Source organism: Bombyx mandarina, chromosome 25 (genome assembly GCF_030267445.1).
Source record: "Bombyx mandarina strain Sakado chromosome 25, ASM3026744v2".
Lineage (NCBI taxonomy): Eukaryota > Metazoa > Arthropoda > Insecta > Lepidoptera > Bombycidae > Bombyx > Bombyx mandarina.
In genome coordinates this window covers 6,681,005-6,708,147 of record NC_143231.1, presented here as the reverse complement: position 1 = coordinate 6,708,147, position 27,143 = coordinate 6,681,005, and the positions used below count along the sequence as shown (strand labels likewise).

The 27,143-nt window shown below is 40.0% G+C and overlaps 1 protein-coding gene across 2 annotated transcripts; it reads right to left on the bottom strand.

The window, feature by feature from the left end:
- Window positions 1-540: 540 nt before the first annotated feature.
- pug (pug C-1-tetrahydrofolate synthase, cytoplasmic) lies at window positions 541-26,222 on the bottom strand. 2 transcript variants are annotated; one of them, XM_028180893.2, is made up of 15 exons: window positions 26,057-26,222; window positions 14,342-14,540; window positions 11,865-12,001; window positions 11,080-11,314; window positions 10,697-10,808; window positions 9,425-9,650; window positions 8,114-8,287; window positions 7,351-7,516; window positions 6,170-6,473; window positions 5,777-5,994; window positions 4,984-5,194; window positions 4,062-4,210; window positions 3,467-3,570; window positions 1,536-1,821; window positions 541-1,049 (listed from the first exon to the last, which is right to left on the bottom strand). In XM_028180893.2, exons 1-15 carry the CDS (start codon window positions 26,092-26,094, stop codon window positions 807-809), a joined length of 2,802 nt encoding a protein of 933 aa, XP_028036694.2. In that variant the 5' UTR covers window positions 26,095-26,222; the 3' UTR covers window positions 541-806. The 2 variants fall into 2 exon arrangements, with proteins under 2 accessions (XP_028036694.2, XP_028036695.2); XM_028180894.2 differs by lacking the exon at window positions 26,057-26,222 and adding an exon at window positions 15,288-15,429.
- Window positions 26,223-27,143: the final 921 nt, after the last annotated feature.

Below are 27,143 nucleotides of genomic sequence, written 5' to 3'. Positions count from 1 at the left end.
CGGAAAACTGCAGATATACTCCTTGAAATTGTGACGCTATGCAAAAAGGTCCTTCTTCTTAGGGTCTTAGTGAACGCGCAAACCTGTGTCTTCAATGGGTTGAACTGAATTCTATTCACCCCATTTGAAGACCCGCTCCAGAGAGTTCTCCACTTCAGGCACAAACTTTGATCACCTCTTGCACCACGGCTTTGGAATTAACCCTTCCACAATGCTTACTTTTTGAGAAGATATCGTCGTATTTTCCAAAAAAAAATTTTATTTCATTTTTCAAGCCCCTTGAACAATGTTGTATTCTGTGCCATATATTGTATTTTTGGTCAGGCGTATATATTAAAAAAAAATAAGAAAGGTTAACCTTAAAATCTTTCAGTAACAATATCAGAACAATAATTTTAACATAAACTCGTAAACTCGGTAATAGCTATTATTTATGATATACATTACAAGGTAATATTTATGGTATGATTTCAAGATTTAAGGTTACTGCGTGCGTTGTCAAACAAGCACTCACCAGGTTTTAAATAAAAGATTTTCAAATTAGTTTCTTCATTATAATTGTGTATACATCAAATAAAATACATGAATTCACGGTCAGAGTAAATACGTATTAAGACAAAAAAGGCAAATTGTACCATAATCAGATATAACTCTAATTTTGTATAGTAAAATATTGAAATAATTATCTATTAAGCCTCGCGTGGACTAATTTTGGTGTACCTATGCGTAATTCGTGCAGTTATACGTAGCGAATTCAATAATTCGAAAATAGGTATAAATTCAAGATTATTGAATTCCGTGAACACTTAGAAAAGGCCTTCGATTTCCCCTGTTTTTGTGTTGAGGTCAATATCGTAGATGCTAGGTCGCGTCGGCAGTCCGGGCATCTTCGAGATCTCCCCAACCATGGGCACCACGAAGCCGGCGCCTACCGATACGAATATTCCGTTGATCTTTAGCGTGAAGTCAGTGGGAGCTCCCTTGATGGAGGGATCACCGGTTAGGGAGTTCGAAGTCTTGGCCATGCAAATCGGAAATTTGTCGTATCCCTGAAAATATTTACAAATGTTTATTTAGTTGAATTATGTGTTTAACTGAGTAAGTATATACATCGTGAAATACAGATGAAAAATAAAACGACTAGCTAAGAATATTTTTGCATTAATTTTGTACATATTTAGAGATTCGTCAATGAAGACTGTTGTTGATTGTTTTGACCTTGAACTTTGTTTTTTTAAGGTAATTGTTTGGTGATTGAATTATTGATGAATGTCACATAAAAATGCCTATTTTATAGGTTTACTCGCCCGCTTCGCTGCGGATTTAAAATCTACATTATTATTTATTGTCATTATTATTAGCGAGTCCAACACTCATATAAATATTAGGCTATTCATTAAGTACATGTACATTCTACATGAATACCAAGTTTTAAGTCAATCGGATGCATGGTTCAATTGGTAAAAACGAACATCTGTAAAACTGTAGATTCATACATTAGTATAGATATCGTAACATTTTATTAACTCGACTACCTTTTCGGTGAAGATTTTAATTTTTTCTAAAACCTCTTCAGTGTATTCGATTTCGGAAGCGCCGTACATCTGACTGGCGATTGTGTGAATCTTGTCCTGGATGGAGAAGCTCAGGGGGTATAGGTACTGGAAATGCGTGGGTCGGTTGCAGGCGTCGATGACGGCGTCGGCAAGCTCGATAGCGCCCGCCCCACCGTGGGTGAAGTGGCTACACACCACCGCCCTGAACGCGCCGTTGTGCAGAGCGAAGTCTTGCACCAAACTCAATTCCGCGGCGCTATCATTACTAAACAACCGGAATATGTCAATTAGCCGGGATTAATTGTAATCAAATACTGGCTTACTGGTGGTAGGACCTCTTGTGAGTCCGCGCAGGTAGGTACCACCACCCTGCCTATTTCTGCCGTGAAGCAGTAATGCGTTTCGGTTTGAAGGGTGGGGTAGTCGTTGTAACTATATTTGAGACGTTAGAACTAATTATATCTCAAGGTGGGTGGCGCATTTACGTTATAGATGTCTATGGGCTCCAGTAACCACTTAACACCAGGTGGACTGTGAGCTCATCCACTCATCTAAACAATAAATAAAAAATACAAAAGAAAACGTTAAATAATGAATATTGAAAGAAAATTGTTCTCTAAACTCTCTTTTACATTGCTCTACAAATTTTCTTGACTATCGTTACATATGACGCTAATCAGAAATTATGATTTCTATCAGACAGTCTGAAGTGGAAAGGTTTACTTAAAAATAACTTACTTAAATTATGAAGATAGGATCTTATGTTTAATTAGAAACATCTCAAACCAAATAAATAAAAATATGTAATAAAACAAAATAATGGTGGCAGCAGACACAGCCAATATAATAGTGAATTTTTGTTATTACTTTAAAATGGTCGGTGTGCGCTTTACAGAGAAGCTCAGTATATTTCAAACAGAAACCGCTAGGTTATTAAAACAGTTATAAAATATAGTACTATTAAAAGAAACCCGAAGGGTTATTTGATGAATTTAAGACATAATTAATTTTATTTTATTATTTATTTATTAATTAATTAATAATTAATCCCATTCTCTCGGATCGTTTGGAGCCTCTGGGTCTGCGGAGGGACTTCGGTTCCCTCTGTATTTTATACCGTATGTTCCATGGGGAGTGCTCTGAGGAATTGTTCGAGATGATACCAGCATTTCGTTTTTACCATCGCACCGCCCGCCACCGGAGTAGAGTTCATCCATACTACCTGGAGCCGCTGCGGTCATCCACAGTGCGTTTCCAGAGATCTTTTTTGCCACGTACCATCCGGCTATGGAATGAGCTCCCCTCCATGGTGTTTCCCGAGCGCTATGACATTTCCTTCTTCAAACGAGGCTTGTGGAGAGTATTAAGCGGTAGGCAGCGGCTTGGCTTTGCCCCTGGCATTGCTGAAGTCCATGGGCGACGGTAACCACTCACCATCAGGTGGGCCGTATGCCCGTCTGCCTACAAAGGCAATAAAAAAAAAACATAATACTGGCATTATTAGTTAGGAAATCACAACATTCTTGGAGAAAACGCGGGTAAATCTGGAGACTGTCTGTCTGCAGTGGAAGAAAGAGTGAGGTGAGATTCCGAGAAACCTAATACGAAATGACCTGAGATCAATATAAACCTTACGTACTCCTGAGGAGCTGATCTGAGTAGCTGGTAGAGTTCATTTAAGAGTCTGTTTAATCGCCAGATGGTACACGGCAAGTGATCTTTCCAAACGCGTTTTGGATAAACGCTATGCTGGGCTAGGCGATGGTATAAAGGGGATATCGATATCATTAAATACGGTACAAACACACAAAGAGAACAAAGATCCCTCCGTAGATCAAAGGGTAACCGCGAGATCGGGAATTCGAGATAGGGAATTAAACTATCAATTTCGACTATTTGTGGCGCCTTACCCGTGCTTGTTAACAGCTACGACGACCGGAATACCAAATTTGTTGCCGTTACTGATGTGTTTGCCCAAGTTACATAAACCTTTGTGTAGCAGATCTAGGTTCTCCTGCAAGGATCGACGACAAATGGTTACAATTACTTCCACGTAAAATCGTGTAATCAAAATTTAATTTACGTAATTACTGGTGGCTTTTGTTGCGAAGCAGTAATGCGTTCCGGTTTGAAGGGATATACTTAGACATCGTTACTCAAGATGAGTGGCGACATTTATGTAGAATAGGGATCGCAGCACATAAAATAAAAATTACACTGTTCCAAAATCTTCTGTTATAATAATAATTAATAATTAACACTTTTATTACGTCTTGCTCATTTTTCAACCGTCTTCGCCATCTCCCTTTTTTCTATCATTCTGTCTGTCATTCTCTTCTCTCTTTCTTTCCGTTTTCTCTCACTCATATCTTAACGCTCCGTTCCACACTATTTTCATACGTTCCGTTCTTACCAATCCTACATTTATGTAGTTTTGTCTATGGCCTTTGGTAACCACCTGGTGGGCTGTGATCTCTTACGCCTTACTACCAGTAGCGGAGGTACCTGCAGGTAGACGTCATGCAGAGGCAGGCCGGGTGAGACGGGCGGGCCGCCGCCGTGCATCTTGAGCGCGCGCACGGTCGCAACGATGACCGCGCAGTGAGGCCGGTCGCCGCTTGCGCGACACTTTATGTCGAAGAACTTCTCCATTCCTGAACACGCAAAGTCAGTTACAGTTCTGCAGTGGTAGCCATCATCATAGAACATAACATATTTATCAGATTTTCCACCAAGCGGGTGAAACTGTTCGGTAGACCGACGATTCAATTGTTATTCTCCAGAACTTTGTGCAAGATATGCAAGATTATCATGAAAATGTCACTACAGTTCACTAAACTATCGATGGCCGTTTTGACATACTACTATGGTGCTGTGAAATTTCAATACTAGTATTCTCGAAAAAAATATAATGAAATCTAAAAGTTTTTATTGCAAGTAGTGGTAGTGGACAAACGTCAAATTGGCCATCATAGCGTGCCGGTAGAATTGCGAGATTCAGGCGTCTGTCAAATATCTTATGTTCTATGTTAATTGCAACCGCCACAGTTATTTATCATATCACCACGGTACTGTAATAAGTATGTTGACTGAAATATTACAAAGTTGTTTATCATCGATATCACCGCGTTAGTCTAATAAACATGTTAACTAAATTATTAAAATTATATTCTAATTTTATCTAAGCCCGCTCAGAATTGACTAAGTTAGGAACGTAATTTAATTCGTATAATCATTTGACGTTACGAGTGTGCGAATGAAATAACATATCTCCAATTTCACGCACCTACTCTTCCTTGCTACGCGATATCTTAAATAATATTTGCCGATAGGTATTAAAAAAATGCTTTAAATTAGAAATAATACATTTCACAAGTCCTTTTGAAAATATGAACTGTATGAATGTATAACAAGAAAACGAATTTACCAATATCAGATCCAAAACCAGCTTCAGTGGCGACGTATCCAGCAGGACCGGCCAACTTCATGGCGATCTTGTCGGCGAGTATGGAGGAGCAGCCGTGCGCGATGTTGGCGAAGGGTCCCGCGTGCACCAGCACTGGCGTGCCCTCCAGACTCTGCATCAGCGTCGGCTCGAACGCGTCACGTAACAACACCAGCAACGCTCCCGTCATGCCCTGCGTCCCGCATTCACGAATCACATACAAAACTAGCTACATTTTTTACTGGTGGTAGGACCTCTTGTGAGTCCACACGGGTAGGTACCACCGCCCTGCCTATTTCTACCGTGAAACAGTAATGCGTTTCACTTTGTGATCGAAAATCTATCGTAATCATCGACATCATAAAACATAGGGTCGTTTATGTGGATTATAATTTCTCTTCTGGTCTAATATTTTGAAAAAACTGTGTTTATCATTATTTTTTATTGATAACACTAAATCTTGCTTGCAAGTGCTACTTAGCTTCGCCGAGCTATTACTTAATTAATAATTAATTAATTAATAATTAATTAATTAATAATTAATTAATTAATAATTAATTAAGTAATGGCTTATAGTATTACTATACTATCATCAGATCAAAGACCCTTGTTACCTGTGTAACCAGTTCAAGGTTGGTTCAGTTGTGTTCAATGCGCAAAATTGTAATCAAAATCAACCATATTGCATATTTCAAAGACCTCCAGTTTCGCTAGGAAAAGAAGAACAGTTTCAAGGAAATATCGAGGATATTTATAACAAATGTTTTGTTTTTACCAAGTCGTCTGCGGTAACAGCGTTGCCGTCCTTATCGAGGGCGACCACCATGCTGGCGAGACGTTCTTTGATGTCGTCCACGTCATTACCTAACGCCAGAATAGCCATGATCTCCGAAGCGACGGAAATATCGAATGCAGTCTCCCGAGTGAAGCCTTTTTCCGTAGGTGACTGACCTATTGTAATCTTTCGAAGATATCTGTCGTTTAGATCTACAACTGAAACAAGAAACGTGAGTGTTGTCCGATTTACAGAAGAACGGAAAAATGCATGTACCGAAAAAACAATTTACTGGTGCTCTAAACAGTTATTTAATCACAAGATTCAATTTCAGCATTAATGTGTATAATGCAAATTAACAATAATGAACATTTTATAACCTAAATATTTTACCTCTGTTCCACATAATCTTTGTTGGGTCTATATTGAGTCGAGCAAACTGAACCCTCTCTTCGGCAGTTAAAGAGTCAGGGTCCGTTTTATCGATTCCCAATCTCTTCAGTCTGCGTAGCTGGATAGGGGAGAACTTCCTGACGCCCTTGATCTTGGGGACGAGACGGTCATACAGAGGTCCGTCCTTCTGTGTCAGCTCGTGGAAGATGCGCGCGTCCATTTGTGCAGCAAGAAGATTGTTGGCAGCGGTTACGGCATGAATGTCGCCAGTCATGTGCAGGTTGAACTCCTCCATTGGAATTACCTGAATTATAGGAAAGTTCATTAGTCTATTGTTTGGTCAAAGTGTTACAAAGAAAAATAATAGTTTAAAAAAACTAACAAAATACGCTTTTATAGAAAATCCAACTAAAAAATAGAAAATAACTTTTAATAAATTTGTATTAAAATTAGTGTAAGAACAAAATGATGTTATTATAAAAAAAGCGAGGAAAAAAATTCAAATTTTCTATTTTTTAGTTGGATTTTCTATAAAAGCGTATTTTGTTAGTTTTTTTAAACTATTATTTACTTTTCAATTTTTAGTTGAATTTCAACTTATTCATTTTTTTTCAATTTTTTTTTTTAGTATTGCATTGTCGTCGATCCTTATAAGTATGTCGGCGCGTGTTTTTATAAACCATTAGTTCATGACTAATAAAGATGGGACGACAAACAACAGGTGCAAGCATTCATCGAAAACAACACGTGCAAGATAAGAATCGTAAACAACATCGTCCCACCACGATACCTTGCTATAAAAACGCTCCGTTGTTATCTCTCGAGCTCAAAGTTAGGGTTACGCTGACATAGCCTCTCAAGGCTCTCAGCTTAGGTAGGAAAAAAAAAAAAAAAAACTCTCGAGCTCAGAAGCGAGCGAGTCGCCGTGTCGGACGGAGCGCTCCTGCGTAATATACGCTCTGAGTTCATTTCTGGTTTTATTGACTTACGAAGACCGCCCGCTTACCATGTCGCTACCCGAAAGTGGAAATACTCCAACAAGTATACCAAATTTCGAGTTAATCCGACGTTTTGAAGGGGGTCAAAATCATGTTCAAAGATTCCGTTACAAACATACATACGTCTGAAGCTAATAAAAGCGTATTAAAAATAGGCATCTTAAGGATAGTATTAGAGTTTACCTGAGAGTAGCCCCCTCCAGCAGCACCCCCTTTAACGCCGAAGGTCGGTCCCTGACTCGGTTGCCGCATGCATGCAAATGCGTTCTTCCCGCGATGTGCTGTCAACGCTTGCACCAGACCTATTAGAGTGGTGCTTTTGCCTTCACCAAGTGGTGTCGGAGTTATACTGAAAACATAGGAAGTGATAAGTTCTTGCGAATTTTCATTAATCGAACATTTTGAGCTTTTAAGCTATTACATCTAACTTTTATCGCGAGCTTTGAGGGCGGCGAATTAAGAAATTTCGTAACGAAAATAAAACCTAACACCCCCACTCCGATAACCATGTAGCTCGGGTGCAACACATTCACACGTTGCGCTTGTGTAGTGTTTGTATATAAGCGCGCGGCGTGACGTCGCACTGCATGGCGCATCATGAAAAGTCTGCCCATCTCTCTCTTGCGCAGTCTAGCTTATCAGTGTGAAGGGGACAGTTACTGTTTTGCTTTTGTTAATGTTTATAAATATAGTGTGGTCTTATTTTATTATTGTTTTAATATCAAATTATTATTGTCTAATTATAATTGCATAAGTTGTTAAAAAAATGCTATGCAATAGCTCTACCGCGGCAGTCCCCGAATGCCACACGTGTTTTTTTTTAAATTACTTTCACAACGTGCAATTGCGTGGAAATAAGACATCATTCTACATTTTTTTATTTGTAGCCACTAATAGTAGTGACTTAAATTTTAATAAAAACGTATAGTAGTATATCTTTCCTCACCCAGCAACTACGATGTATTTCCCTGTGCGTTGGTTGCGTAGTCTGTCGAGAACGGACAGTGCAATCTTGGCCTTAGTACGTCCATATTGAGACACCTCGCTCGGACACAGACCGATCTCTGCTGCCAGCTCTCCGATGTCTTTAGGCTTCTGAGAACGAGCTATCACGATGTCACTGAAACGTTTTTTTTAATTATTATTCTCAAATTAGCTATACCACAAACAATGATGACCAATGCGATAGGAAATAACAATGTTTTTCCTTTGTTTTATCAATTTCCCCCTCATTATTTTGATAAAAGATGGTCACCCGTGACCAGGGACGTCTTAAACTAGGATGGGGCCCTTGGGCACACAAGAATTTGAGGCCCTTTTGGAAAGTAAAAAAGCGAATTATAATAACATTTTTTTACTGAGTATGACCATTTATTATAGGTAATCAAATACAGTGACAATGATATAATATGTCTTTAATGATATTAATGTTTTTTGGTTACGATTTCGATAACGGTTTCTTTCGGGATTTCTGTTGAGCAAAATCTTCTATTATAGGCATATTATATTTCTTGTAAATACCTTCTGATTACTGATTTCTGAAAAAAGTGTAATGTGCTCGACAAAAATGTTTTGAGAATAAACGTGTGAGAGAAATTGTCGGTCTTTCGGGCCCCCCTGAGAATGGGGGCCCTGGGCACGGGCCCCGTGTGCCCTTATGGTAAAGACGGTATTGCCCGTGACTCGTACACAACAAATGACACCGAAAACATGCCATTGTTTTGGACGAAAAGTACAAACTGTTGACAAATCGTCTTCTCGCATTAAAACTGTATAATCTCAAAACTTACTAATTTCACAGGAGAGTGTTTTGAAGGTTTAACATGTGATATTTATATAATAATTATCTTTGCAACATTTATTTTTTATTTTGTACTAGCTACACTATCTGTCTTTTAAAGTAAGATAAAATTATGTATTAATTTTGTTCATAGTAGTCAAAACATAGGTAAACTAAAAAAAAAAAACTAAAACTAAGCTACGCTCTTTTGACAGTATTTATTAGCCAAATACTGGTGAGACCAAATGATTCCGCATATTAACTCAATTTCGAATATTTTTGGAAAGTTTTTTTTTATTGCCTCTGTAGGCAGACGAGCATACGACCCACCTGATGGTAAGTGGTCACCGTCGCTCATGGACGTTAGCAATGCCAGGGGCAGAGTCAAGCCGCTGCCTACCAACAAGTGTACACTTTTAATGCGAAAAGACGAAATGTACGCTTATACTGAGGCAATTATTTTTGTTCTTTGAATACCTGGGTGGTGGCGTAATCGGGGTGAGGCGAAGCGGTTTCAGAGGCCAGGAGGGGGCAAGCAAGCGATCGAGCTGTCGGCGCGCTGCCTGCACGGTGTTCCGCATGAGCATCGCGACGGTCATGGGCCCCACACCTCCCGGCACAGGAGTCACAGCCGAAGCTACTTTGAGCGCCTCCTGGTAAGCCACGTCGCCCACTAAACGTTGCCCGCTTTTCTTTGTAGGATCTATTACAGAAGCAGTCTATTTAAAAAACGACACTTAGAGCTCCCTCAAAATTTCAATAATCTGTTCTGGTAAAAACAAATTCTTCGAGGCTTAAGCAAAAAGAATGATACATGAAATACCGGATTTTTACGTGAACTCAGCTACACGGATAATTATCATAAAAAATGTCTCCATCCGTTGGATTACGCGTTCAAAAGCCAACTAACTGTAAATGTTTTCAAAAACAATGAAGATGTGTGTGTTTTATCAATACCCTGAAACGTCAGGTGTGGAATTGTAATATGAGGATCTTAATGTCGTTTTACCATCATGAGAACGATAATATACAGTTTTTTGCGTATAGGCCGACAAACAAATGGTAAGTGGTAGTCCTTCTTAGTCAGTAAAAACACAATCTTTGCTATAAAACTGAAACTTAGAATTCATTTCTCATGGTAAGTGGCGACATTTACGTTGCTGATGCTCCGTGAGCTCGTAACCCACTAAGCAATAAAAAAACATTACCAGATCTTGAGACAGTCAGTATCTTATATATATTCTACATTACAGACTGAAAATTAGAATTCATTTCTCAAGGTGAGTGGTGACATTTACGTTTTTGATGTCTATGGTTTCCAGTGACCACTTAGGCCTAATCATTCAAACCAAAAAAAGCTTTTCCTAAACAATAATTGATTTTGGTGATATTTACCAATTAAATTATACAGTTCCATCAGTGTTGTGAGCTCTACAACAGCCCGAAATCATTATCATTTTTTACTGGTGGTAGGACCTCCTGTGAGTCCGTACGGGTAGGCACCACCACCCTACCTATTTCTGCCGTGAAGCAGTAATGCGTTTCGGTTTGAAGGGTAGGGCAGCCGTTGTAACTATACTGAGACCTTAGAACTTATATTTCAAGATGGGTGGCGGCATTTACGTTATAAATGTTTGTGGGCTCCGGTAACCACTTAACACCAAGTGGGCTAAGAGCTCATCCACTCATCAATGCAAAAAAAGAAAAAAAGAATTCAAGATATCGAATGAAGAACTTCTAAATTCATACCCTCAATAGCGTTGATACCACAGTCTATAACGACGGCTCCAGGCTTGATCCAAGAGCCTCGGACCATCTCTGGACTACCGATCGCCACCACCAGTATTTCTGCTGTCTTAGTCTAAATATTAAAACAATATCCATTAGATTCACACTTTAACCTTTCACCTTTCGTGAAGCAGTAATGCGATTCGGTTTGAAAGGTAGGGCAGCCGTTGTACTGATAAAACTGAAACTTAAAACTTATGTCTCGAGGTAGGTGGCGGCATTTACGTCGTAGGTGTCTATGGGCTTCGGTAACACTTAACATCAGGTGGGCCGTGAGATCGCCCATCCACCTAAGCATTAAAAAAAACCTATCTAAGTGTAAATTTTATTTGGATAATACTCACAATTTCACTCAAATTCTTAGTCTTTGAATGGCACACTGTGACAGTAGCGTGTTCCCATTTCAGCAACTCTGACACCGGAGTACCCACAATGCGACTCCGCCCGAGCACTACCACATTTTTGCCAGCTATAGTGACGCCGGTCTTCTTAATCAGTTCCACGCACCCGGCTGGAGTGCAAGGAATGAATCCGGACAGATCACCTACTGCTACTCGACCCTCGTTAATTGTGTTTAAGCTGTAGATGAGAGTATGATTGTTGTTTAGAAGTATGGTGGCCTTGATTGTAGGATACATTATGAGATAGTGATAACTTTCAACCTGACCTTAACAAAAAATATCAGTGTAAGAAAACATATCGCAGATCAATAGACACTTCGAAATCAAATTTCAAAGAATCCTAATTCACGTTCTGTTATTTTTAGTATCTGATAGGTCAGGGATTCCCAAAATGGTCGATATCAGTTCATAATCATAAACGAAAACCGCAGTTTTTAAGTTAGAGTAGACATAGGATATTAAAGTAATTTGGCTATGTTGTTTTTTTATGAATGAAGGATTGCTCGTAGCGTTAGAGCTGGAGGCGTCTAATGCAAAGGTTATTGGATCTAAAGGACGTGTTGGCTATGATGATCTGAATTACCAGTTCATTTTGGAAAATGAGTCTCTTGTCCAAAATTCGTTGGGAATCTTCGGTCTAAGAAGAAATACGATTCGTCGTGGTCACTTAGGCTTAAGAAGCAATATGCAAATGAGTTATTAGATTTGAAAAGAGAGACTCTTTTTACCCGTCAACATCTTTATCAGGCGAAACAGCATCAGTGACTCGATGAGCGTCGATCGCGTGGTCCGAATCAAGGGGCATTTGAACAATGATGCCGTGAACCGAAGGAGATTCGTTCAGACTCGTGATTTTTGCTAACAGCTGCAATCAAACGTGTTAAGTTTCATTATTACGTGTGACCTTCGTTAAGTCTGTCTGCGCCTTGCCGGTTTTAGGGAGTAGGTAAAGATAAGGGAAAGAAACGTTGCACATTAGACCGACTTAATTTATTTTTGCATAGCTATCACTAGTAACTGCGAGGGGTTATACTAACTTCACCGAACGGGTTAAGCGAACGGTTCCAATATTAATATATGGTATTTAAGCAATCTTTTTTTTTTAAATATCGTTAGCGAAATGCAGGCATCTGTCAAATATCTTGTGTTGTATATTAATAGCTGCTATCCTCTACATATTTTTACGTGTTTCAGATTAGCATAAAGATTTCATTAAATGGCCTTTCTATTAATTAGTAGACGCTTATTGTTTTCGCAGAAAAAAACAACATTTGTTATGCAATAATTTATGGTTTGTTACGTAATGTTACATCAGATTAATTACGTACGAAAGTGTACAACAAAACAAGAGAGACTGTCTTATCAAATGTCATAAGATCAAGGGTGTAGAGCACTTGAAACCGCGCTGCTTCAATTGTTTTTTCTTGAAGTCTTATTCGAATTAGAAACAAACGTATTTGCTCCCAAAATATATTTTATTATTAGTATATAACAGATAAAATAATAAGTGACTATGTTTACGACTCGTCTTAAAAATAAATAAAAAGTAAAGAAAATATCATAAATTAAAATGTCCATGCATTCTTTTTCTTACAGCTTTGTAGTATTCGCACACAGTTTTTGTGCCATTTTATTAAATTCTTCCAAAATATTACACTTTAGTACACATATTCGTACCATCTGAAATTAGATTTTTGAACCAGGGAATACCACATAGCTAAAAATAAAAATAAAAATACTAAGAGTATTAGGAGAACATTAGTCAGTCGATGGTTGTTAAATGCAAATATTTAATTGATTATTTTCTATTTACTACGTTTTTCTGGGTTTTTTTTCAAATTGTTGTTATTTTTGTTTTTGTTTTACGTTTTGCTTTAATTATTTAATTCTAGGCGACGCGACGCCACAATGGTGGTAGATGTAAGGTTAGATTTGTGTAAGGTAGATTATTTCAGTACAGCCTATCGGGTGAAAATTCCTTTATATATACAGTATTTAGTGATGAACTCAAACATTAACCCAATAAACATTAAAATTTTTCAAGAGACACAGTAGTTAGCGAACCTGACTGCTGGTTTTGATTTCCACATCGGGCAAAGATTCATATGATGCACAAAGTTTTTTGCCTGGCTGTCAAATATCGATATATCCATTTATTTAACAGTACAGTCAAACCTGGATAAGCGAGAGTTCAAGGGAGCACAATCTTATTCTCCCTTATAGAGGTTTCTCACTAACCCGAGTTTCTCCTTAATGCACCCTCTGAACTTCATTTCGCGATTTTCCGGATTCAAACGCATTAACTATTTTAAGTTTATCACTTAATGACAGTACTTTAATTTTCCGTTTTGACATGATGCAGAACAGAACTTTCCTTCGCAATTGATTAACGATAAACTGAGTAAGTTCGACAAACAGGACGGTACACAAGCACACGTGTCCATTCGAAAAGCATACGATAAAATAACAACGTTATTTAGTTCCACGAAATAGAATATTCAATATTGACGAGAAAACAATACAAAAACAATGGTAGGAAGTTCCACGAAAGCTAAGAATGAGTCATAAAATAGCAGATGTTCAATTTGTAATTTGTTTTTTCATTTGTTCCTCCTAAATAATATAAATAAATAAAGCTCGACTGTCGCTTATAGAGGTATAGTTAGGTAGCTGTCTCACTTATGGAGGTCCATGAGGGAAAAACGACTCTCTCTTACAGAGGTTTCTGTTTCTCGCTAATAGAGGTTTTGGGAGCTTAAAATGACGGGTCCTGGCTATTACTCTCACTTATCCAGTTCTCACTTACCCAGGTTTGACTGTATATGATAGTGATAGTGTGTGAGTTATCCCGGATTACTTCTTTATTTTTTTAATACTGCTGCAAACATCCAACATAATTATAAATCTTCGAGTTAGGGGCAATTCTTATTTAGGCAAAAGTAGTTGTGATTCTAGATTTAGTTTTATCACAGTCTATACTAATATATAAATCTACAACTGTTTTTACGGATGTTCCGTTATAACTACTGAACCGTGCATCCGATTGACTCGAAACTTGGTATCCATGTAGAAAATACATGTACTTAATGGATAGGCTAATATTTATATGAGTCTTGGACTCCCTAATAATAATGACAATAAACAATAATGTTAGTTTTAAATGCCCAGCGAAGCGGGTGAGTACGGCTAGTATTCTATAAGATACCTCTGTTTCAGTGATGTCCCTTGGTAAGCGGATATGTTCGGCGGCGATACCAATTTTCTCAGCTGCCTTCAGCTTCATCCTGATGTAGACGTTGGAGTCCTCGCGCCCGCCCACCTGCACGATGGCAAGCCTGGGCTCGAAGCCAGACCATTTTGAACGGAGCCTAGTCACTTGTTGACGCAGGTCATTTTCTATGGATCTGTATGTAAATTTTTGGTGCTTTTAATTTATTATGTTTATTATATACGTACGTATGGGCAGTCTGCCACGGACGGACAGGCAAACAGTACGGACGCCTGTTTATTATTTTTTAACATTACATATTACATAGTACGGTACGTACAGGTACATTGGACCTGTGCGTACCTATGTCCAATAAGTAGATACATTGACAATTTGTAATTTTAATAAATAATAAACAGGCGAAAAGAAAAAAGAAAAAAGACATTCTAATTTTAAAACACATCAAAATCTAAATCTGTTTCTTTAGCGAAAGCGCCATTGACGCAATGAAATGGAAACTAAAAAACGATGTTATTTCACGACCGTATCTATAGTTTGTTTCATTCGATTTTATGCCAAACATTAACGAAAATAGTTTCATTTTTATAAATAAATAAAAAAAAAAAACTTTGGACTCTTCAAATACTCAGAGTTTTTATTGTCGTTGATTAATTCTCCGCTCCCTTTTTTACGGGGTACACTAAGCTGTAAAACTCCGATTTTGTCCTCTATGTAATGTTCGCTTAAGTTATATAAGCTAAAGATTGCTAATAATTTCCTTCATAACAGAAAATTGACACACTGAAAAACTAAGGTCACTGTAATACTCGTAATATCTCTTTTTGAACCAATTAACTTTACCACACGGTTGAAATAAATAAATAAATGTGCTTAACAACAAGTAAAAAAACGCTTATAATTGAACATAGTTTTTAATATTTACCCTGCAACTTCAATCCCAGATATAATTTGTGCCATCTTAGCCCAGAGAACTGTCTCGTTGGTCGATCCAATCCCGACTGCTCTCTCGGACTGAGATGGATCGAAGATGCAAGTGACCCTTATGATAACCCCATAACCAACAAAATATCATCGGGTTATATTGAATTTAAACAAAAAAAATCTTAATATTCCGTATTTTTTTAATATCACAATCACTGTAGTCTTCTTTAAAAGTGTGTTTACACAGGAAATAAATAGTACATATAATAATAATCAAGCAAATTATTCAAATTTACCTTAAAATATCAAATAAATAACGTACCATATATTATATATAAATTGAAACTTATTTATTACAAGCTCGTGAGTATTTCATGTTATTTCGTACCTTAGACATCGATGACTGAAAAACCTTGTAATCAAACCGAAGATTTGTTTAGGATAAAATAATATCATATTTATTCTCGTTTGAACGAAGCCGTACCTCACTTCTATCCTTCTCCTATATTCAAACTGAAGATTATAAATTAAAGGAACTGGAATTGTTGTCTCACAGATAGTGTTATTAGTTTGAACACATGCGCTATCAAACATTGATTTTGTGAAATTTAAACGGATGTAATATATCCAATTCCGATTCTAATTATTCAAATTCCAATTTATATATATATTATTATTTATTATATAAATTATTATATTATATAATGTGTATAATATATTTTTTATCATCAATCGTGTCCATCTCAATCATTCAGATAAAATAAAAATAAATAATTGATAGAATGTGAACATATTTTAATCAAGCGCTGTTTAAATTGAAATATTTATAGAGTTCAATAATTACAGTAAATTGAAATTTGCGGGAAAATTTATGCGCGTTCGCTCATCCCTGATCTTTCAACAAACAGTTCACTCATTCCTGTACCATATTTTGCGACAATTGCAACAAAGCGTAGCTGCTGCAACTCTTCAATTCTTTAAGCACAGTGAAGGAAGGAATCTATCAATCTAGAGTTGCAAATATGTAAACAAATGCGTACGTATTTATGAGTTAGATAGTTGCAATAAATTGTTTTGTACGTTGAACATATTGATCAATCAATTAGGGACAATTGAGGAATGATTGAATCCTCATCGTTGGGCTTGCAAGAAATGATATTATATTTTCTTATTCATATTTTCATTTAACTTTATCCCCAAAGGCTATTATTTTAGCTTTATACCCAAATTCTACAGCGGCGAGCTTAATGGCTAACACATTTTCTGTCAATCAACCAAGGATGTGGTAGAGCAGTGCTGTGGTAAATAAACCGCTTTATTGAAAATTAAATATTATACGCATATACAGATAAACAGAAACATCATATATATACATACATAGCGTAAAACGCCATATATAATAAATATAATATCATAAACACATTTATCAGACATTACATAAACAAAAAACACACTTAGGTAAATAGCACCGAAAATACTAACAATCATATATGAGATTGTAGTTCCAGTTATTAGATGTTACTGCCCGTTCGGTTTGAAGTTTTAGCGTCAACAATAGATAATATACGCTCTCGCTTTACCTTCGATCTATACGTTTATACCAAAAGTTTATTTTGAAATGATTTCGTAGCCTCTCTATTCTTAAGCCCTGACAGGAGTTCAAATTTATTCCTAAAAACATTCGCAAAAGAGATAAATACCTCGGCTACTAGACTATTCGTAGGAACGTCAAAATAAACGCAAGCTAATCGAGCTACGAACAAACACGTTGTTGTTCTCTATTAACAAGCAAAAGGGATAAAACTAAAATACATAACCTTGCAGTACTCTGTCATCAATAACATATATTCCGTCTTCAATTACTGGTGGTAGGACCTCTTGTGAATCCGCACGGCTAGGTACCACCACCCCGCCTATTTCTGCCGTGAAGCAGTAATGCGTTTCGGTTTGAAGGGTGGGGCAGCCGTTGTAACTATACTGAGACCTTAGAACTTATATCTCAAGGTGGGTGCTGCATTTACGTTGTAGATCTCTATGGACTCCAGTAACCACTTAACACCGGGTGGTCTGTGAGCTCTAAGCAATAGCATCTAAGCAATAAAAAAAAATTCGATTCAGCATAACACGGACCAACTTGAATTGAACTCATAGTTCTGATTAAGGAATACGTTATCCCTGTTTGGCATTGGACAATCCGGATCGGCATTAACAGATGAAACCAATTTTTGTATATATAACCTATTAATATGGACGAAAAACTAACAATGGTGGATATGACCAGAATCGCAAATCACAAAATCGTTAAAAATCACAATGTTTTTATCACAAACAGACAATTAGTTTTATACGTTAATTGAGTAGAGATAAGAAATTATATGCAATTAGTTAATATTGATGTCAACTGTCGTACTTTTTAGATTATTCTAACAGAATTTGTTATACAAATTCAGCACTATATGTATTGTTTTGTCGTGCGCACATAACCTATGTTGCAAGCCAGATTTTGTTTCTTTTTATTTGTGTTTTTTATGTATCTTTAGCTTGTGATGTGTATTGTGAGCCTAATAAAATAAATAAATAAAAAAATATATAATTGCTAGCGGTATGCAGGAACTTGCTTTGTTAGGTTACACATTAAAATATTCCTGAATCCTGTATCTGATACATATTTTGCATTTTCTCACACCAATATATTTACGTACTTCATTCGTACAATACATTTGCTCTGTATTTGTTATGCAATATCAATTTGGATCGTAACAAGAACACGCTATATTTTCCGATTTGTATTTAAGTATAATTTACTACGCGGTAGAAATTGACAGTATGATGGTACCAGCGCGTGTGGACATACACATCTAACACCATACACAGGGACGTCTTAAACTAGGATGGGGCTCTTGGGCACACAAGAATTTGAGGCCCTTTTGGAAAGTAAAAAAAGCGAATTATAATAAAAAAAATTACTGAGTTTGAGACCATTTATTATAGGTAATCAAATACAGTATGATATAATATGTCATTAATGATATTAGAATGCTGCTGGTTTTTTGGTTACGATTTCGATAACGGTTTCTTTCGGGATTTCTGTTGAGCAAAATCTTCTATTATAGTCATAGTATATGCCTTGTTAATACCTTCTGATTACTGATTTGTGAAAAAAGTGTAATATGCCCGACAAAAATGTTTTGAGAATAAACGTGTGAGAGAAATTGTCGGTCTTTCGGGGCCCCCTGAGAATGGGGGCCCTGGGCACGGGCCCCGTGTGCCCTTATGGTAAAGACGGTATTGACTATACATATACAATTACGCAAATTTACAAGTTTTCCTTCAGGAGTCGTATCCTTTAGACCACAACTTGAGACCGTAAATATTTCATTAACCCGGCGTCATAGGGGTGGAAATGACTCGATATTCTCCTGTGGAAAAAAAAAAAAAAAAAAACACGGACGTGGGGGTGGGTCATATCTACCCAATATTTTCACTTAACTTATTTCAATAATATTAAAATAAATATTTTTTTTTTTTTGTAATGACTTTATTGTCTTATGGTTTAGTAAATAAAATAAGAATTTGTATTGCAGAATATCGTAATTAAATCTTTAAACCTTCCAAAACATAAACACGTAAAAATCAACAAAATTGGCGTTCCCTAGCCTTTTTTTTTTTTAATCCTACCTATGCTGATAGCCTTGAGAGGCTATTTCAGCTTCACCCTAACGTTTGTAGGTGAGCTCGCGGGGCTCAACCGGAGAGTTGCTAACACTGACCCTAGCAAGAGCAGTGCTTCGCAGAATCTACCACCGGATCGGAAACGCGACCCACTGAGAAGATCCGGCGAGAAACTCAGTGGGCTGTGTCTATGGGTTAGTTCGCTCGTCGAGCCCTTCGTCGCAAGCGACGGGTTCGACGAGGACGGTGACCGGTGCTTGTGGTGCCTAAGAGCACCGTTAATGGATCAGGAGGATCCGTAATGACGTGCTTTGGGCGACGTCGACGGTTTACCATTCGGTCTACTGGGTCGGGTATGTAATTTCCAGCGGCTACGATGAGAGGGTTCTCATGTCGTGCCGCCTTCTCAAAATGGCGCAGCGATGCCGACTGTAGATACTTACTAAATGAGTCGAGCTCCAGGTCATCGTGGAGATCCACATTCCTAAGGAACCATGGCGCTCCGACGGCTATCCTGCAGAATTTTGATTGAATAACCTGAAGGGATTTCAAGTGGGTGCGGGCTGCGTGAGCGAACACTACGCTTGCATACGTCATGACGGGGCGTATACAAGTTTTGTAGAGAGTTACCTTATTGCGGAGGGACAGTTTGCTTCGACTACAAAGCATTGGATAGAGTCGTCCTAGAATAAACGCGGCGCGGTCGCGTACCGTTTTTATATGGGGACGGAATGTCATCCCTCTGTCGAGGGTGACGCCTAGATATTTGACCTTCGAGACCCACGGTATGGGCTGGCCAAAGAGAGTGATGGGACTAACGGCGGAGGTGTTTGCGCGCCTACTACGGAGTGGGATGCTCGAAGTGATGTTCGGAGGGCGACCCCTTTTGAAGAGCACCGCTGCGCTTTTCGTGGGGTTGATGTCAATTCGCCACTTCCGGAACCACTGTCCCATGGTGGCTACTGCGATCTGGAGTCGCCGATGAAGCAGCGACATCTTCCTACACGAGTAGTAGATAGCCGTGTCATCGGCGAAGAGCGCTAGATGGGTCTCCGGAGACCGGGGTATATCATTGATATACAAACTAAATAATAACGGGGAGAGCGCGGAGCCTTGCGGGACTCCGGCAGTCAGTTGACGGGGACGAGAACGAGTTCCCTCTACTCGATATCGAAACGAACGGTTCGACAAGAAGTCTCGTATGATGAGCACGAGTCTGTCTGGCACTCCCATGTTGTACAGTTTGTAAATTAAACCGTTGTGCCAGACTTTGTCGAACGCCTTCGCGATGTCGAAGAAGAGGGCGCCGGTCGGGATTTGTTTACGCCTATTTAGTCCTATCAGGATGTGCTCCGTGAGGCGGTGCACTTGTTGTACGCACGAGTGTTTAGAGCGGAATCCGAACTGTTCGTCTATGAGAATTTTGTTCGCGGTAACAAAATCCCAGAGGCGTTTCCTAAGGAGCCGTTCGTAAATTTTTCCTATCGTCGAGAGGAGACTAATCGGACGGTAACTAGATGTTTCGTTTGTCGGTTTGCCCGGCTTATGTATACCGATAACGTCCGCTTCTTTCCACACCGCGGGAAAGATGCAGTGCGTCATAGCGGCATTTAAAATTGTAACCAACATTGCTATCAGTTGGACTGGCAAGAGTTTTAGCGCGCGGTTGCGGATGCCGTCGGAGCCGGATGCCTTCCTAGGTTGGAGATTGTGGATCGCGTCTCTAACTTCGTCAGTGGTAATGGGGGGTAACGCGTCAGAGGGCGGCAGGGAAGCTCTGCGCTCGACCTCCCTGTCGACTAACTCGGTGTGTTCGGGGTCCGCGTGTTGAGTGCTGGTGGTGCACTGCTCTTGCAGTGCATCGGCCAGCAGCTCAGCCTTGTCATCGTCATCGAATGCCGGTGGTTGGCCTGAAGGGCGTACGAGGGGAGGCATAGTAGCGGTAGTTTCGGATTTGAGAGTCCTAGCTAGTCGCCAGTATGCTTGGTGGGAGGGCGCGAGTTGTTCTAAATAACTATGCCAATTATCGTTACGCGCGTCGCTTAGGCGGGAGTGGACTTCGCGTTGTAGACGACGCATCCGAATCCGGTTTGAATGCGTGGGAAGCCGATCGTAGGCCCGGATTGCCGCGTTCCTAACTCTTAAGAGATTCCTAAGTTCGGAGGATAGTCTGATGCGGTGAAAGCTGTCCTCCACATCGACTTCTTTTGAAGATCTAATGATCGCGGAAGAGATGTGATCGGTAATGATGTTTATGGATTCGACGGTGTCCTCGGGGGATAGATTCGAATTCGGGCCGTAAGGGAGGATTGGCGGAGCGGCTTCGGCTAGGCACGTGCCCAGCTTATTCCAATCCACCATGGTCCTCGTAACAGTGACTGGGTTGTGAGGGCGACCGAGCTGCATAAGAACAGGTCGGTGGTCTGAGTCGAGCTCTGACAGTGCTTCGATGGAACGTAAGCGCAGAGTTACGTTCCTAAGCAATGCCAGGTCTATAGTGCTCGGACGGAGCGCGATGTTATACGGATAACATGTTGGAGTTGGGGGACCGACTACTTCAAAAGTGAGGTCGTCTATAAACGCGTCGAGACGCCTACCGTTAACGTTCGTACGATGGCAGTTCCACCTAGTGTGGTGGCAATTTAAATCGCCTGCCAGGATGACGGAGTCTCCCATGCCGAACAGTGACTCGATGTCACTGCTCAGGAGGGGCTTGTCCGGGGGGAGATAAACGGATGTGATGACGATCGGCTGGTGTCCCGTCAGCGAGATACGGCACACTGACGCCTCGATATGTAAGAGCGAGGGAGTATCGAGAGGGACAACGTGCAGGGCCCGCCTATAGTAAATGGCAGTCCCGCCTTTGGAGGCGGTGAGTCTGTCATTCCTAACCATGACGTAATTCGCGACTTTCGGGTCACGACGCGAGGGCTTCAGACAGGTCTCCTGCACTAACAAAATATCTACAAGATTGTCGCGGAGGAATTCGAAAATTTGATCGCGTTGCCGCGCGAGTCCGTTAGCATTGTAGAATGCTAACGTAAGGGAATACGGTTTTTCTCTACCTTTTTGCGCCATTGAATACCGGTAAAGAATCTTTATAACGTGCGAGACACGGACTCGTAGACGTCCATGTGATCGAAAGCGGCCGCGAGCCGCTGTTCGGGGGTTACCGACCTACGGATAGCATCTGCGAACGATCGCAGACGGTCAAAGTTTACCGCGGTGACGAAGTCGCGCACGAGCGCGAAGTCGTTGACGACTGAGGGTTGCGGGGGGCGGTACGCGGGCGCGGGGCGAGGTGCGAGCAGGGGCTGAGGCGCGTGACGTGTCGCAGGCGGGAGCTGGGGTACGTTTTGTGTTCCCTCCTTCGTATACGGCAGCGGTTTTTTCCACGCCGAGACGGTGGGAACCGCAGCCGGTACGAAGGCTGGTTTCGGCACTGAAGGCGCCGAAGTCTTTGGGTCGACGGTTCGGGGGGCTGGGTGGTTCGGGCGTTTACGCGGAGCCCTAGGACATCCGCGGTAGTTTGCCGGGTGCCCTTGCTTAAGGCATAGGACACAGCTTGGGGGTTCCGTCGCGGTTTCCCTAACACGCGAACATTCTGTGGTTGCGTGATCGCCGAGGCATTTCACGCAGCGGGGGCGCGCGTGGCAATTACGCGCTGAGTGGCCATAGAGCTGGCACCTGTGGCACTGCCCGGGAGTACCACGTTTATGGGGGGCTTCGATGGTGACCCCGGAGAGGCCGCATATCGTTTTGAGACATGAGATTCTTTTCTTTGCCTCCGGGGTTGATTCTAGCGCGACGAGAATCATATTGTACGGCTGTCTGCCGCGTCCGCTGTGCATCCGGTGCACACTAATTATTGGGAGGGACTGACCGATCAGATCCTCCTTTACGTAGTCTATGTCGAGTTCCTTGGGGACTCCGCGTATCACTACGCGGAGTTCGCGGTCCTCCTGAAGAGCATAGGTGTGATAACCTATGTTCTCCTTTCGGAGGTAAGCAGAGAGGGCCCTATGGTCGCCCGGCGTTGCGACCTTAATCTGAATCCCATGCGCGACGTTACGCGCATGGGTATAATTAATTTTGTTGGCCTGAAGGGCCTGGGATACGCGATTCCACGCTGACTTCTCCTGGAGTATCAGCGGGGGCGGGACAACTGTTTTAGGCGCGGGCGCGGTTTTTGGGCGCGGCGGTGGGGTTACGCGGCGGGCGGAGTCCGACTCCGGCGTCACGACTACCTGCGGTCGGGAGGCGGTCGCGGACTTGGTTTGCTTCGTCATGGAGCTCCGGGACTCCACGACGCGAGTACGCTTTTTACCGCGCGTTACAGTTTGGAACCCATCCGAGGTTCCGGGTTGAGGGCTAGTCGCGGACTCGAAGTCCATCTCCGATTCGGTATCGGAGCCTGAACTAGACGCTATTGAGGTCGCGACGGACGAAACTGACGTGATTGACGCGGGCGCGGGGGTAGCGGGGGCGGGGGCGTTAGACGCTACGGCGGCGGCGTGCGTACGTGCGCTTGAACACGGACCGGCGGCGGGGCACGCGAGGCATGCCTGCGAGGCATGTTTGGCGACGGCGGCGAGAGATGCGGGGGGAGAATAGTTACCAAATGAGGCCCTATAGGCTTCGAATTCGGGCGCGATTGACGGGTATTTTTCCCGAATGAAGTCGATGAAAAGTTTTTCCTCCATCTTTACGTGATTTTCGCCTGGGGGGGGCGGCCCCGGGACTTAAACACGCGCTCGCCTTGCGGCGAGGCCCCTGCGTCGGTAACACTAAATTGGCCGAAGCGATTCTAGGAATTTTAGAAATTTTAGTGAATAGAATAAATAGAATAGAATTAGAGTGAATAGAACCACCGCACAGTTTCCGGGCGGCAATGCCTTGCAATTAGGCGCAGGTACAAATTCCGAGAAACACTTGGGCCACAGATGTGCCACGAACAATGATCTATTATCACCGGTAGTCACTTCCGACAAAACAATGAGCACGTCCACGCGCGTCGGTTGCTCAAATCGGAATGTCCCTAGCCTAATCTCATATTTATTTGCACTAATTGACAGTCTTTAATTATTTATAGCACTTTTATAAACTTAACTGCGATATCATTAGATAAAACTTACATATAACTAATCAGAGTCATCGTTGTGAATACAATCACTGCAGAAAAGTACGACATGTTCAGGTCAAATAAATTTTTGTTTGCAACCATAACATGTATGGGTTGTTTTGCAGTATTTTTTCGCAGGACATACCTAACATCTCTTATGAGTATTGGGTCTTTTAGCTGGAGGCTCCTCCGAATCTTCGCTAACAAATAATCCGATTTTTTTCGCATTTCTCGAGGCAAACGTGTCACATTCTGGCGGACTCTCAGATGCTCACTCACAAGGGCAAGGCCTAGTTTCTTCAGATATTGACATCGCTTTTGGTTCGACTCATTATTGATTCTATGTATGTATGTAAGTCCACTGACAGCAAACATGTTCAAAAAGGCGTAGAAAACTCAAATTTTGTTCAAAAGTTTTTTGAATTGCGACACATGTCATATTATTATGTAGCGTACAACTCATCAGCCATATCCACTCCATATTTTATTGAATTGTAATACGTATTGATTTCCGGCTTTTGCTTTTCTCCAGTTGAATTATCAATACTGTTGTTATGGCACGGACTTGACATCAGCAGACTCCTGATCAGAGGACATGCCATCCGAGTCATATGCCTCAAGAATTGATAAATTATGTTTTCGTTCTCCTTCCTCTGGATCCAATTTTTTTCGATATACCAATAAAAAGATAGTAAAATAGTAAGAAACGATAGTTCAAACATAAATTGTAAAATAACAGCACTTAAAACAATGAAAAAACATAAAAGCCATATTTGGAAATAATGGCGCAAAACTGTTACACCGAGTACGGGGATGGGTCATATTTACCCTTTTTTAACTTTGGTCACAGTTAGTTCCAAGCACGGTCGCAGCACTACTAAATTAATAATTGTAAACAATGCTTAGAGGAAGTCATAAATTCCAGCTATTGAGAAGTACGGCGCGGCATCGTCACTTGCGTAATTACGAATCTGTAAGCTAACAAAAACGTCTCGGGTCATTTTGACCCAACCCCCATGACGCCGGGTTAATACATTTTTTTTAAATCTTGATGTGACAAAAAAAATAGCCTGAGTGAATGTAGACAGTCATATTGAGGATACCTATGGAATAAGCTTATCAGTGCATACACAGTTCACGTTCATATTATCTCAGTTTCTAAGACCGCATGTGTGCATTGTGTTTATTACAATAGAATATTGGGTACAGAAGATATTTATCTACACGTTGAATAATCTTAGTTGAGAAGACCTACTTGTTTATTATTATTCTTTATTTTATTTTCATTTAAATATGTATCTATTTGTAATTTAATTTTGACTTAAATGTATATCTGAATATATGGATTATTATTATCTGATAAATACATGAATTAGCATTATTATTTTTATGTACAAAGTCTTTATTCTCGAATTTTAATGAATTTCGGTAAATACTAAAAACCACGGGCCTAAGCCGAGTGGAGTTCATTTTCAGTTTTAATTTCGTCTGATGTTTCGTCCTGCAACAACTTCCGAACAATCCGGCACGTATTTAAAATCATGGCCTTTTGCAGGGTAAAAAAAGATTATTAGGTGTTATACATCAATATTTAATCTTACGAAAAACAATTCCGACATAATGGTAGTTCAAATTTTAAAACTAATTACATTAAGACATACTTAGCATACTTAAATACTAATTAAACTAATTCCAAAATATCGTTTGTGTAATTGTACATTTTTACAACATACGCTCTGTTTGATAAGACTTCAGACATTGTCATAGTTATATCATAGCATGTTTACACAGCATTAACGTGCCGTAATGAAATTGAGATTAGGTACTTACCAGATAGGTACAGATATATCTTTAATAAAAATCGAAGTAGAATTCAATTAATAGCTACTGATAAGACGAAAAAGGATAATTCTTCAAACTATGATAAACGTTTTGATGCTCTACAAATTAAAATAATATTATAAAAGATCACTTACTCTTGTACAGCTTCCAATTCTTCAGAATTCTTCCACATAATCGTGATTCTCAGTATCTTTATCACGATACAACAGTAAAAACAAATTCGCCGGTTCCGTGAGCAACTTATTTTACACTAAAATGCACTGCAGACGAATACGTCCAGCTAGGTTTGACAAACCAACAAAACTGGTTTTAAACATTTGAATAAACATGGACATACCGGTTTTATATTTTAATACATTAATTTTACAAATTTCCGCTGGTAACGTTTTGTTTCATGGAGGTCTATTGTCCGATCTTGTATTTAAATTAGATATTTTTCTTTCATAGAATCGAACAATGATTTGAATTTTGTTGAATCTCCAAGCGGTAAAATAGATAAATTATCAGCGTGGATTTTACTGGATGTATGGTATGTCGTGTATTCTATAAAGAGTGAGAGAGACAATACCTACTAATATTACATAACAGGCAGTACATAAGCAATCATATAAACAAATTCTAAAAAATATTATAAACACGGATGGTCTTTGCTGAAAATGAAAGAAAAGGTGGAATTAACTTCCTAAATAAAAGCACTCAACATTTTTTTTGTTACCTGACTACACTCGTATTTACGAGACTGGAAAATTTGTGTCCTATCCATGTAAATATTTCTGAAGAATAGAAAATGCACAGTAACGTAATAAGCGTAGATTATGTTACATTACTAGTACTAAAGTATAGAACGACTACTGACTTATATCAAAGTACTCGGCTCCAGTTTTAAATTTGTATTATTTTTAAAATTCCTGTTAATGAAACATAAAAATTAACGATTTACCTGCAAAAAGGACTCTTATGGATAATGATGGGGCGCCCGTACGGTACCACAACCCCGTTTTTTTGGTCGTGGGGCGTTTCGGTTTGAAAAGGCGGGCAGTCGTACTTAACACCAAGACTTAGAGCTCTAGTCTCAAGCTGGATGGTAGGCTTTAACGTTGTAGATGTTTATGGGCTGAGGTTATTATTATAAACAGAATTGGCTGTGAATACATTCATCCATCCACGCATTGAAAAAAAGGAGGGCATCCTACCTCGGAACTGTTCAATGTGAATCGTTTT